Source organism: Chroicocephalus ridibundus, chromosome 2, assembly GCF_963924245.1.
Source record: "Chroicocephalus ridibundus chromosome 2, bChrRid1.1, whole genome shotgun sequence".
In the NCBI taxonomy this organism is placed as follows: domain Eukaryota; kingdom Metazoa; phylum Chordata; class Aves; order Charadriiformes; family Laridae; genus Chroicocephalus; species Chroicocephalus ridibundus.
The window spans coordinates 103,292,862-103,306,959 of record NC_086285.1 but is presented as its reverse complement, the minus strand read 5'-3'; the positions used below and the strand labels follow the sequence as shown (position 1 = coordinate 103,306,959).

The following is a 14,098-nucleotide window of genomic DNA, read 5'->3' as shown; positions in this document are numbered from 1 at the left end:
CGCGGCGGAGCGAGCCGGGCCGGAGGAGCGGCGGGGAAAGGAAGGGCCGTGGGGAGCCGGTCGCTCACCAGGAGGAGCAGGAGGCAGCCAGCGTCAGGCAGGAGCGGGAAGATGGCGGGTCTCATGGTAGATCGGGCGCCCGGGAGGGGGAAGAAGGCGGGCGGCTCCCACTCTCCGCGGCGGCTCCTCACTTCCCCCCGTCGCCAGGAAACACCCGGGCAAGTTCCACCGCGGGGCCCCACGCTCCCCGCCTCTGCCGCCCCAACTTCCGGGTTCCCACGCCGCGCGGGGCACGCCGGGAAGCGTAGTTCCCGCCGCTGGGGCCATCCCAGCACGCACCGCGGCTGCCCGCGCCCTGGCCGTCGGCCCCGCCCGGCCCGTGAGGGGAGGAGGCGGGCGGGGTGGAGGTGAGTTACGGGGCGCAGCCGCCGCGCCGGGGAGGGGAAGGGAAGGGAAGGGAAGGGAGGGAGGCGGCTGCCACTACCGCCCGGCCGAGGCAGGGTTAACCCTTTCCACCTGTCCCGTGGCACCGCAGCCCTCGGTCGAACGCTGGAGCTCGTTGTGGGGCCCGCGGCCCCTCGCTCCCGGCTGTGTGTGTCCGTGGGGGTCCCTGTCAGCCCTCAGCTGAGGCGAGGGTCGGGTCGGCTCCGCGGGGGCCCGGCAGGTTGGGCAGCCCCGGCAAGTTGTCTTCCTTTGGTTTGGGGTGTCTGGGTCCCGTCTGGGCCCGTCAGCCGCCGGGAAGCAGGGAAACGGCGTCGGGTGGCGGGAAGGTGAGGGGTGTCCCAGGCGCGCTCCGCGTTTTCCTCGGAGTTGGGGAAGCAACTTTTCCGCTCGCAGCGCGGGGGAAGGGCAGCCCTGCCTGGGAGGGTGGGGAGATTTCATCTTGGTGGTAGGGTTGAAGTGGAACGTCATCATCCGTTTTTATTCCTTGACGCTTCGACAGATTGGTGCTTTTTTGCCACTTCCTGAGTTCTGCCGGGAAAGGAGAACACCTAAAATTCAGTGCTTCATCCTCTACCAGTAAAACTTTGGACCTTGCGGTCTGCTTTGAGACCTTGCAGAGTTGTCTCGAAACGATCATGGAAAACTGCACTTTGTGTTCTTCACATTTCCAGTATGTACACAAGTCTGTGGAGTGAAACGGGGCATAATGCCATTTGAAAGAAAATGCTTTACATCAGCTTTTTGCAAGTCAAGCCCAATTTGGCTTCAAAGAAAGCCTGTCAGGCTCAGACTTGATGTGTGACCCTGCAAAAATCATTTGGCCTGTCAGTTTCATGAGCTGTAAACACCAATATATATATACACAAATCATGTCTTTTTGTATAGTCTGAAACTGGAACTTAGCTTTTATCAGTTCTGCTATGCCTTCTTTAAGAACCTATGCTCCTTAATCTACAGAATCAATACCTTATCTTCTGAATTCATTCACATTTTAAAAAATACTTCAATATTTTTTTATAGCAGCTCATTCTTCACTTGAAAACTCTATCAGTAAAATTTGTTAGAGTGATCTTGTTTAAATTTTAACAGCCTTGTGTTTTGCTGAATAGAAAAATGATGCAATGCTGATTATCTGTGTAAGGCAAAGTAGACTTACCAGAGTTTGGTGTGAAATTTCACGTGCCTTGAAGAGCTCTTGGTGTCCGTATGACTGTCCCTTCATTTCAGGTGACTCGACAAGGCTGATCGTTTTTCTACACGTTAGCTTAAAGAGGAAAAAGTAAATTGTTTACTTGATTCCAGTAATACAACGCCTATTACAGATAATGTTAATTATGTAACTTTTTGTAAGCAGAATCTTGTAGTTATTTCTTGATTTTTATTGTTGTTTTTCATCCCTTACAAATAAATGCCTGATTTGATGAATTGGTATTTGGAGAACTTTTTTGTTAAAGATCAAACCAGGACAATGAAGATCTTTATCAAACAAGTCTTCCTAATATCAGTTCATCTGTTTGTCATGTACATGAGAGACATATCCGAGAAAAGTTAATATATTCCTTTTATAGTTCCTCTTAATATTTCAGAATTTCTCTGATGCAGAATTAACTCTTTCAATGGAGTTAAGATACTGTACTGAGAATTGCTTTAGAGATAATTGGTTGCTTCTCTCACCTGCATGATGACTGACATTTTGTGCAGATGTGGCTCGTTTTCATTTGGAAATTATTAACATCTTTCATTATTAATTTTCTGCTGTATGTAGTCAGTTTTATAGAATTGTTGATGTAATTGGGATGCTTCTGGTGCTTTACTAAGTTCTCCAGTATTCGCTGAATTTTACACTGCTGCCCCTGGATGTTTTGTATTAGAGTTTATTTGTTTGTGGAAGGGTAAAATGTAAAGAAAATGGAGGAAAATATGTCAGTGATAACTTTGGGGAATAAAACTAGTACCTTTAAATTCCCGCAGCTGTAAAATTCCGATGGTACATATAGGTCTGCCTAATAGTGTAGAGAGTCCTGATGTATCCTCTGTATCCAGAGGAAGCTTTTGAGGAAAAAGTGGAAGCAGGTTAAAGACAAGCTGTAGTCTTGTATGCCAAGTGCGTGTTAAACTCTGTAGCACATGATCCATCTCTGCAGCCTTTTTTTTTTTTCCCCTTCTCTTTTCTCTTGTCCAGATTGCAGTTGAGTATTGCAGTTTCCTTCATATAGCAGGTAAATTTATATAGCTGTAGAAATAACTGAGGAGAAAATAAGTAATGGTTAAGTAGGGGGAGGCACTGCGATGACTTGTAACTGATGCTTAGTTTCATGTTGTCCCTTTTGGTTTCTTCAGATTTGCTTCAGTCAGAAATGCCCCATCTGCTTTTATCCAATGTAATGTAGAGAAGATAGCAGAAAGCATAAATCATAATGCTAGGTTGGGAGGAAAAGTTTAGCTTTCAATGAAACATGTCAATTTTGTGTCCTAAAAAGTCAAAAAAGCAGTTTTGTTGGAGGAGGAGAGGTTACTTACGAAACAGAGAATAATGCAAGTATTTTGAAAGATGTGTATGTTCTTTATCCTCCTTAAAAGGAAACAACGATTATAGCTAGCATTGGGAATGTTTGAAGGGCTGTACCTTAAAATTAAAACAGTTGTGCTTTATGTCTTAAAGTCTGTTTGGGCTTATTTGGGCTTACATAAGCTCTGTCTACCTTGTGTTGTCATGTATGCATCTGCACTTTCTTAAGCACAAAGTCAAGTTGAGCTTTTCTGTAGTTGTGGTGTGTTACGGCACTGTTAGCCTGCCTTACATGGCTCTAAAAGTGGAAATGTTGTTAACCTCCTGTCACATTATACTCTTTGAACTTCTTTCTGTTCTCTGCTCCTTAGAAGTCCACAAAGCCATGAATCCATCAATGACACAGTTCTGATTATGGGAAAGATCAGCTACTTACGTGGTAAAACAAGCGTGTCAAAAAATGTTTGATGACTTTTCTGAAATGTAGAGAGGTTCACCAAACTCAATAAGAATGGAAGCATTCATGACTTCCAACATCATCATTATCATGTTATTCTGAGGTTCATGGAAGAAGAGGAGAGTGGTAGGATAGGATTATGTTGTTCCATAGGATTCAGATGACCAGAAATGTCTCCAGAATTCTTCATGAGAAATAATACTTTCATAAAGTTGTGTAAGGAGCTCATCCTCACACTTCTGCACCAGCTTTCTCAGCAGAGCACACCAGTGCTGGTGTAGAAGCAAGTAACTGTTGCGCTGTAAAAACTGCTCACTTCAGACAGGTACAAATGCCACACATGCTTGGTGTTGGCAAGTTGGTTGTTGGGTGAGTGACTAAGGTGATTTCTGAAGTAATTTTATAGGAGTCCCTGAAACAAAAGTTGAGTTTGGGGAAATTGCTTGCTTTAATAAAGTGTAGTGAGCCATTGCATATTTCTATAACGTACATCCTCTAAGGACTGATAAAGTTAAGCAATACCATACTTGCTCCTGGTTCTAAGGTGACTGACAGATGGCAGAGGGAGATCCATGAACACAAGCAAGGAAGAGGAATTATAGTATGTGTACTGAGGGAAATTAGCATCTTGTGCCTTTCTAGTCACAACACTACTAGTTTTTGTTGGGTAGAAAGGTTGGAAGGTAAGGTGTTACATTTCTTAGGATATGATGAACCCGCTTTCATGGCTCATGAAAACTCAACCGAACAGACTTCAGGAAAGGAGAGTTCGGTGATACTGTTAGCTGTTGAAAGAAGCAGCATAGCATGCACTCAGCTCTCTGAGGATAACATGGAGAAGCATCAATTTAGACACTAGCGTGTTAAAAGCTTTGTCTGCAGTTATCGCTTGGTATACTTTAGACAATGTCCAAGTTGTACCTCTGTGTTTTCATATAGAGTGGATGCAGTGTATTGATGTGTTGTTGAGTAGGTTTGCACAACCACCTGGTTTTGTATTTGTGCTTATTCCAGAGATGTGGTATTAACTGACACCATGATTATGCAGATGCTCTTTCAGTAACTGATTCGAATTGCCATGAAGCTTCCTGTATTAATTTTCTTACCAGCTCTCCAAATGAAGTTTGGAGCTTGTGAAGAAGAGTCTACAAGTATATTACAGTATTAAGTTGTATTTGATTTTTTTGTTTGTTTGCAGTTAAAGGCCTTTACCTTTATTATTTCATGCTTAGTATCTGCTGCAGAAATACATAAAGTGAATGTTTTTCTGGTATTTTAATAACAGTTTCCCCCAAAGTTGATATGTATCTATCTGCAATTATCTAAATAACAACAGATGCTGTGTAGCAGTGTATGAAATTTATAGAACAAATAAACCAAGGTGGTTGAAAATAACACTTGAGGCAAAATAGCTTCCTCTTGCTGTTTTCCAAGTGTACTATGCTGTAAACGTGGGACATGAAAAAAGGAGTGTATTTAAATTAACATGGAACAAAAGATGAGGTGAAAAATTCCTAGAATTCAATAGACAGCCTCAGTGATACCTTCTTTATTTTTTTTTCTGGTGTGTACGATTATCGTTTGCTCACTTCAGTTTGTTTTCCCTTCTAAATGTGAAGTGGTAAGAATTGAAAGTAGAAGTTCAAGTAGTTGATGCTTTTGGAGAAAATCAACAAGCTTTTAAGTGTGCAGGCCCTTCTTCATTTCCAAAATAGTGTGTGGACCTGAGCTGATCATTGTCAAGATCTTAAGGCTGTGGTAGTTCAGCAAAGGTAGCAGTTCTGTGTCAGAAGAGGCTAGGAAGGCAACTGTGTGTGGTAGACATGATTTAGGAAAGAAATAGAGAAAAAAGAAGAGAATGCTGTTATACCATTGCATAAATCCATGTTTTGCCCACATATTGAATAACTAGTGTTTCTTTCCATCTCAAAAGGATTAGAACAGAACTGTGAAAAGGTCCAAAAAAGGGCAGTTAAAACAGTCATCCACACAGAATAGCTGCTGGCTGTGTAACAGCTAAGCAAGCTATGACTCTCTTAGCTAGAGGAAGATATGATTGGGGAGGATATGTTAGAAATCTGTAGACTAATTACTGATGGATAAGAATTGTTCATTTACTGTCCCTTCCAGGACAAGGATTAAGGGCCCTCAGATGGCGAGAGGCAGGACAAGACAGGTGGAAACAAGCGATTTGTCCATACAGTGTTTGGTTGTGGCATGGAACTCCTTGCCAGTGGATGTTGTGGATGCTATAAGTTTGCATAATCTTAAGAGGAGACTGGACATGTTTATAGTAGAGAAATTAATTGAAAAAAATACCTACAATTTGCAGAGCACTAAATACATAGAAACCAAGTCCAGTTCAGGAAGTGATTGAACTAGAAATAATTGTATGTTGGGAGAGTATTTGGAAGAGGGGGATAAAATCATGTTCATATATAGAGTCATAGAATAGTTTGGATTGGAAGGGACCTTTAAAGGTCAATTAGTATGACCCCCCAGGGACACCTTCAACTAGATCAGGTTGCTCAGAGCCCCATCCAGCTTAATCTTGAATGTTTCCAGGGATGGGACATCTACCACCCCTCTGGACGACCTGTGCCAGTGTCTCACTACTCTCATTGTAAAAAACTTCCTCCTTATATTTAGTCTGAATCTTCCCTCTTTTAGTTTAAAGCCATTACCCCTTGTCCTATCGCAACAGACCCTGCTAAAAAGTTTGTCCCCGTCTTTTTTATAAGCCCCCTTTGAGTACTGAAAGTCTATAATAAGGTCTCCTTGGCACCTTCTCTTCTCCAGGCTGAACAACCCGAGCTCTCTCAGCCTGTCCTCACAGGAGAGGTGCTCCAGCCCTCTGATCATTTTTGTGGCTCTCTGCTGGACCTGCTGCAACAGGTCCATGTCTTTCCTGTACTGAGGACTCCAGAGCTGGATGCAGTACTCCAGGTGGGGTCTCAGCAGAGCAGAGGGGCTCAGTCACCTCCCTTGACCTGCTGGCCACACTTCTTTTGATGCAGCCCAGGATGTGGTTGGCTTTCTGGGCTATGAGTGCACATTGCCAGGTCATGACCAGCTTTCCATCTACCAGTACCCCCAAGTCCTTCTTGTCAGGGCTGGTCTCAATCTCTTCATCCTTCAGCCTGTGTTGATACCAGGGTTTGCCCCAGCCCAGGTGCAGGACCCTGCACTTGGCCTTGTTGAACCTCATGAGGTTCACATGGGCCCACTTCTCAAGCTTGTCCAGGTCCCTCTGGATGGCATCCTGTCTGTCAGGCATTTCAGTTATTATCTTTTATATATATATATATATAAAAAAAATCCAGAGTTCTGGTCTAATTCAGTTGGGTTTTCTTGCACACACACTTCTGTTAAGGTTTGAAGAATGCTTATGCTCTAGAAAGCTGATCTGATTATTTCAGTTATGCCAGTTGGTCAAACAAAAGGTGCTACTTCAATTTATAAACCTTGTCCTGCATATGTCCATAGACCATCACGGTAAAATACCACCAGATATCCAGCACTGGAGAAATATATCAAGTTGATACTTGATAACAGACTTTATTGGTTACTGAATTGAAGCATGCATGTCAATACTCTGAAGAACATCCTGTTGGATTTGTAAACACTATCCTATTTGCAGACTTTTGCAAAGCTTATTTACTGAAATTTCTGTTGAGGGCAACAAAACTATGATATATATGTGTATATATCTCCTTAATATAGGCCTTTTCTGCTTGAATCTTGGCTGGAGGTAGATTTAATCCATGAAATAAGAAATGTGTTTGTTCTTTTCTGTTTTTAACAGAACAGTTTATTCTCTTTAGCATTGTTTGAGTAATTTCAATGACTCATAAAGTTCATTGTATTTTTTTTTGGTTTTTTTTTTTCTAGAATTGAATTCCTACAAAAAATGTTGGTGCTGCAGATCTGACCTATGGTAATACCTTGAAAGAGTATGAATATTTCAGCAAACAGCCTCTTCAGTGGTTCCTCGTTAGCATCTGAAGTGCATGCTGCTGCTGTTAATGGAGATAAGAGTACCCTCCAAAAGCTAATAGCAGGTAAATGTTTTCATTGTAGATTCATTTTGATTACTTCAGAACTGAAGTTTTTTTGTTTTGATTTACTGCTCTGATCTTTGAGATATGTTTTAATTTCTTGATTATATATATTTTTATAATAAATGTAGTCCTGAAAATAGGATTGATTTTTCTTGCTTTTTATTATCTCTTGCCTTTGATTGGTACTTCTGTGGGAAGTAAAATAGAAAATTGATGTGTGTTACGACCAGAAGAGTTATTCAGGACCCCCGTTTCAAAGAATTTGAAATTCTGGAAAGGTACTGTTTGTCCCTAAGTCCTTATTTTTGGAATCATTGCTTTTGTGGGAAATTTCATAAACTTGTTTTTACAGATCATTTATTATAGTTAATAAAGGCTTGTCAAAGTGTAGTAGTGTAGCCAGCTCTATTTGTTACTTTGATTCTAATTCACTAACAATGTTTCTCAAGACAAATTATATGTAAGAGAAAGTCTGGTCCTCTTGAAGCTGAAGTTAAAAAAAAAATCCAACCACTAAAAAGCCCAGGATTTCGCCTTCCCTCTCTGTTCAAGAACTGTATGGCATTCCAGGTTAGTAGTTTTCAAAAGCACTGTATGTTCTGTGTTCCAAACCCAGTCTTGCATACATTTAGAAGGCTGTCATGTGATCGGTGACAACTGATTTTCAGAGTTTCTGATTAAATGCAATTCCAGCTGGTACTGCGGAAGTTTTATTTGCTCAGCCTTTTTTGAAAATCCCCTTCCTGGAGCTTGGTGAGGGTGAAGGACTGTGAAATAATAAGAAACTTAGTCTGTATTTATGTTGTTAACTGTCAGTTTTAATGTAAAGGATTTAATGGTAATCACATTAAACCAACAGTCAAGTTTCTTCATGTATCTTCTGCTGACTTGTGTTGAAGACAAGATAATAACCTATGTAGATCTATTGTCTAAGCTGTATAGAAAGCAGTAAATCATTCTTCTTTACAAGGTATATCTCATTATCTCAAAAGACAATTAGAAGTGATTTAACTCAAACAGGAGGAAAAGTTTGAGGGATCTGACTTCATAGAAACTTCACTGGTTGGAACAAATATTTTTTGTTGGGACTTCTTTATTTTGTCATACAATGACTCAAACATACACTGATTGTATTTAATGCTATCTGTTCACTCTTTTTGTAGAACATTTTATAAACAACATATGAGCAGTTGATATGCAGATGCTTCTAGAAATCTGAGGGATGCAACTACAAAGTAGTTTTAAACACCTGGGTGTTGTTTTTTTTAAGTTCTCTGCTTGCATATGGAGGGGGAAAAAAGTCTGAGCTTTCAAATCCTGGCTAGCAATCAGAAGTGACAACAGAGAGTTTTTGCTGACTTCAGTATGTTTTTGCTAATCTCACAGCCAAATGATGTATTTTGAAAACAGAAAGGAACAAGTTCTCTTTGTGTTCGTGGTACACCTTGTCAAATATACCACAAAATAGCCATTAGAACTGGATATGGAAGTCGCTATTCTTTTAATGGCAGTAATCCAGCAACAACAACATTTTTTATGTGTTATTTTTATATGAGAGAGAAAACTACATAATCCTTGCAGCCTTTCCTATAATAGCAAAATTTGGCTTTTCTGCTTTGTCGTGTTTTGACAGGATATGACACAGACCTTTCTTTTGCCGGGACAGGACCAAAAAAAAAGTATTGCCTAGGAGAAGAAGAATGCATCAGAGTAATATTTTTAGCTGTTTACCAGGCACTGTTGAAAGTATAACTTGATGCCAGAAGTAAATTGAGCAATTGGCGTTATTCATGGAATTTCATGACTGCTTTTAGCAGAAGCATCTGATTCAGGACAGTACTTCAGCATTATGTAAGCGTGTGCTGGATCGCTTAACAATGTTTTCCTAACCCAGCCAAGCTTTGCATCTTGATTATGTGGCTTGTGGTATCTGCAGTAACTTAAAGTCTTATTTTTCGTTCTTTTAGGGAGGTCCTTTTACCCCTAAATTCATTGTTACTTTCCTCTTTGAATTCTGCCTATTCAGTTATTAACATAGGAGGGGCATAGAGGCTGGTTAAACAGTCTCTTAGAGCAGCCCCTCTAGCCTGTTTGGTGATTATTCCTTTTCCCATCTGTAGCAGGATGGAGCATGTGTGACTATATACAAACATATACATTGTATTTGCATATAATTCATGAGTATGGACGCATATGTAATCTGCTGCCCAGTAGCCTGTGGTTTTAAAGGAACAGGTGTTTGAAATAATACAGTGTGTTCTGAATACTGTGTTCTTTTTGACATCCTGTATCAATAAGAGGCGTAAAAGACAGAATCAAAGGTAAAGAGAAAATTTATATAGAGAAAGAGGGCTTTCATGCCAAGATTTTATTGTATAACCAATTCTCTAACAAAGTGTGCTAATTATTTTAGTACCTTACCACATCATTTTAGAATTGCATGATCTCAGGCTTTGGGGAATACTCAGAGTATTTTATTTTCTATGTTTTATACAACACTGAACATGTCTTTAATTAACAGTTCTTCAGTGTTAAAACCCATCTGTATAATTTTAATCCTAGGCAAAAAGGGAGCAAAAGTGAATTTTGTGTTTGGAGGATCATTTTGCATTTAATGCATTTATGTAGAGTTTCAGGAAGATGTATCTGATTGTTTTAATTTTTTATAAGAACACAATAATGTGTATAATAGTTATACTGAAGTGTCCGTTCAGTCCAACTCCTTATTGTAATACCCTTATCATGTATTGTTTGCATACAAGTGCTTCTAAAACTTTGATATGATGTTTCATTATAAATGTTAACTATAAATTCTGGGTTGCAAATATGTTTTTGTTTGATTCTCTGCTCCTCATGTTCTGCAATGTGGGAGGTTGAATAAAACTCAAATCAGGTATTACAAAAGGCAGGATTCTTGCAAGTAACAAGCGAATGTCTTGTCCTTTTATCATTAAGCAGAATTCACGTCTTCCTCCTGCCTTTTCTCCTCTTCTGGTTTGAAAAATGTATAGAAATGTTAGAGTCTGATGTGACTGTTTGCACAGGCTGTGAGGAAGTGATGAGGTATGAATATGAGAGTTAAATTTCGTAATTGGGCCACTTCATTCCGTGGTGTTTGGGACGCCCATTGGCAACAAGCTTATGAAATGCATAATCTGGGTGAGGTGAGGATGTTGATCCTGAAAGGGGAAGGATCAAACAAACTTCCTTTCTTAGGCGGATCTATGAAAGAGAATTTAATTTGGCATTGCGCATTTTAGATACAGCAGCATATGAATGTTTAGAAGGCTACCTGTGCTTTCTTGATGGCAGAAGATAATAATTTACTGTAGCTGTGAAGTCCACAAGGTGTTGTGGTTAGTGCATTTCATCAGGTTAGTCCTCCTTAGCATCTGATAGTGATGTAGTAGCTCCTAGTCCTTGTCCTGTCTCTTACCCTGAGCACAGAGACACTCTTTCAGGGAAATTCCCACAGAACTTTAACCATTCTAAGGGCCTTACCCAGAGTCTTATAAGCAAATGAAATAATAATGAAAAGAAACCTACTCTTAACTGAAAATAGTCAGTGCAAAAAACAGTGCAACATCTTGAGGCAAATCACTGGCTTCAAGTTTTGAAGGTCTTGCTTATTTTTCACGCAGACTGTATGCAGTCATGGAAGCTCTCTGTCATCAGCTGCATCAGTCTTTGGGTGCTGTGCGTGAAATTAGGTGTTTGTTGCTCTACTCAGCTGGGTGTACTTGAACTTCAGGCCATTTTTGCTTGTCCTGACCTTACCCATTTATTTCTTTCAGTCTACATTCTGTATATCCTCTAATATTATATAACAGAAAGGGAACTTGGAATTTGAGGGAGAGGAACTAGTTTTGCACACTACTGATTTAAGAACAAGTCTTATATGAGCATAAGCCATGGGCATGCATGTTCATGTATTTCTTTTTAAAAATATATGTGATTGTGTAAGTCCCATAATGTTCAGCAGCTTTGAGACACTGTTGAGGCTATGTTAACACTGAAATATGTTTTAGTGATGTCTAAATTACTGGACTGAACTAATCCTGGAAGAGCACCTGACTGTACTTATCTCATTAAACAGACTGGCTTGTTGACTGGGAGCAGTGCCATGTTAAATTATGCTTTGGACCTGTATGTTCCTGCACGGGGCTGTGTAGTTGTTCATAACCAGCTTTGATGTTTCTGTACTGTGCTCTATTAAATGGAAAGAGCATTTATTGTTATCTAAAATATTGAGACATAAGACATCAACAGTTTCACAATGTATATGTGAACATATATACAATCATAGAATTGTTAGGGTTGGAAGGGACCTTAAAGATCATGTAGTTCCAACCCCCCTGCCATGGGCAGGGACATTTCCCCCTAGATCAGGTTGCTTAGAGCCCCATCCAGCCTGGCCTTAAAAACTTCCAGGGATGGGGCTTCCACCACCTCTCTGGGCAACCTGTTCCAGTGTCTCACCACCTTCATGGTGAAGAACTTCTTCCTAACGTCCAGTCTGAATTGTCCCATCTCTAGTTTTAATCCATTCCCTCTGGTCCTACCATTACCCGACATCCTAAAAAGTCCCTCACCAGCTTTCTTGTAGGCCCCCTTAAGATACTGGAAGGCCACTGTAAGGTCTCCCCGGAGCCTTCTTTTCTCCAGACTGAACAACCCCAACTCTCTCAGTCTGTCCTCACAGGAGAGGTGCTCCAGCCCTCTGATCATCCTCGTGGCCCTTCTCTGGACACGTTCCAGCACGTCCATATCTTTCTTGTAGTAGGGGCTCCAGAATTGCACGCAGTACTCCAGGTGGGGTCTCACAAGAGTGGAGTGGAGGGGGAGAATCACCTCCCTCGACCTGCTGGCCACGCTTCTCCTGATGTAGCCCAGGATACGATTGGCTTTCTGGGCTGCAAGTGCACACTGACGGCTCATGTTGAGCCTCTGGTCTACCAGCACCTCCAAGTCCTTTTCTTCAGGGCTGCTCTCAAGCCAGTCATTGCCCAGCCTATATTGGTACTTGGGATTGCCCTGACCCAGATGGAGGACCTTGCACTTGGTCTTGTTGAACTTCATGAGGTTGGCATGGGCCCACCTCTCCAGCCTGTCAAGGTCCCTCTGGATGGCATACCTTCCCTCCACTGTGTCAGCCGCCCCACACAGCTTGGTGTCGTCGGCAAACTTGCTGAGGGTGCCCTCTATGCCACTGTCCATGTTGCTGACGAAGACGTTAAACAAGACCGGTCCCAGTACTGATCCTTGAGGGACTCCACTTGTCACTGGCCTCCACTTGGACATGGACCCATTGACAGCCACTCTTCGGGTGCGGCTGTCAAGCCAATATAGACAAAGTATATATGCAACATTCAAAATAGTTCTTTCTCATAGTGGACAGAAGAGTTCTCTTGAAACTGCATCCAGTTTGCTCTGAAATTGTAATACTGTGAAATGAAATTCTTGCAAATGTTTTTACAAGTTAGGGAAAATAAAAAAAAAAAATTTGATTCCCCTATGTAACTCCTATGCTACATCTTGAATTATTTCTTAATGGCCATGTAATTCATTAAAGAAGTGACTTTTTTTTTGACATGCTGCTTTCTAATGCACTTAGTAAATATTACAACTTTTAGTTTTGAGTAGAAGTGAAGAACTGTAGGCTCCATTAATGAAAATAAGATGACACTTAAGTGAATATTTAAAGAAAACACATAAGCTTGTCTCAAAAAATGTTGATAAAAGTTAGAATTTTAACAGTATCATATATGTACGTAATGTTAGTAAAAATTATATTACCTATTTATTTTTTCACATCAAAATGTAGTTACATATAACAAGACATAAATAAGCTTTTTTGGTATCTTTTGTTTCAGTGTGAAGAGTAATGAATAGGGTATATCCAATATTTTATCTTTTCTACTTCTAAGCAATGTTCATACCAGATTCTTATGCAGCTTTTATGCAAGGTCCCACAGGAAAAAAAATAACCTGTATAAATTTACAAATGTAATTTTCTATTATTTGATTTATTATTTGATATTTATTCCATATAAAAATATACTTTGGTCATTTATTCATTGAAAAAAATCCAAGACTTTGCTGTGATGCTCATTATGAGGTTTCTAAACGTAAAAATGAGGAAAAGCTGACAAGGGTATGTGCAGTTCTCAGGGGCTTATCTACAGAAGGTGGAATCGTAGGTATTCTGTATCTTCATTTATGTAGTAATACAGTAGGAAAATACAGCGTCCTATTCAAACCAGTTGAAGTTGCATAGAAAAAGAAAACAAATGATATGTTTTTCTATGTACATGGAAGCCTAAAAGAATTAGATGGGAGAATATGATGTCGTACTATAAATGAGGCTGTTGATAATACAGTGAGAATGTAAAATATGTGGAAGGGAAGGCATCAATGTGGACAATATTTTTTCTGTATACTTTGTATTCTGATAAATCCATGGAAGCCAGGTAGGTGGAGGAGAGGTGATACACTTTTAAAAACCAAAGTAGAAAGCCAGTCTTGGATTCAAATGAGATTAACAAATGACCATATAAAGCAAGCTTAAACACCAAAAAACCTCTTAATGATAGCATTTACAGGTCTAAATAAAAACTATAGTACTAA

The 14,098-nt window shown here is 40.4% G+C and overlaps 2 protein-coding genes across 6 annotated transcripts in view; one reads left to right on the top strand and one right to left on the bottom strand.

The window, feature by feature from the left end:
* The window catches only part of ERP44 (endoplasmic reticulum protein 44), a 49,289-nt gene extending 49,019 nt beyond the window's left edge, over positions 1–270 (bottom strand). Inside the window, exon 1 of the mRNA XM_063326365.1 lies at positions 69–270. Within this exon, the coding sequence (XP_063182435.1) occupies positions 69–125 (57 nt within the window). The 5' untranslated portion in view covers positions 126–270. The remainder of the gene's footprint in view (positions 1–68) is intronic.
* Positions 271–329: 59 nt separating this feature from the next.
* The window catches only part of INVS (inversin), a 101,446-nt gene continuing 87,677 nt past the window's right edge, over positions 330–14,098 (top strand). Inside the window, exons 1-3 of one of the 5 annotated variants that reach the window (XM_063326351.1) lie at positions 362–407; positions 944–1,114; positions 7,302–7,471. In XM_063326351.1, the coding sequence (XP_063182421.1) occupies positions 7,366–7,471 (106 nt within the window). In that variant the 5' untranslated portion in view covers positions 362–407; positions 944–1,114; positions 7,302–7,365. Of the gene's footprint in view, positions 408–535; positions 771–943; positions 1,115–7,301; positions 7,472–7,708; positions 7,750–9,128; positions 9,323–14,098 lie in introns of those variants that run through there. The other 4 variants (XM_063326352.1, XM_063326353.1, XM_063326357.1 and 1 more) reach the window with 4 other exon arrangements.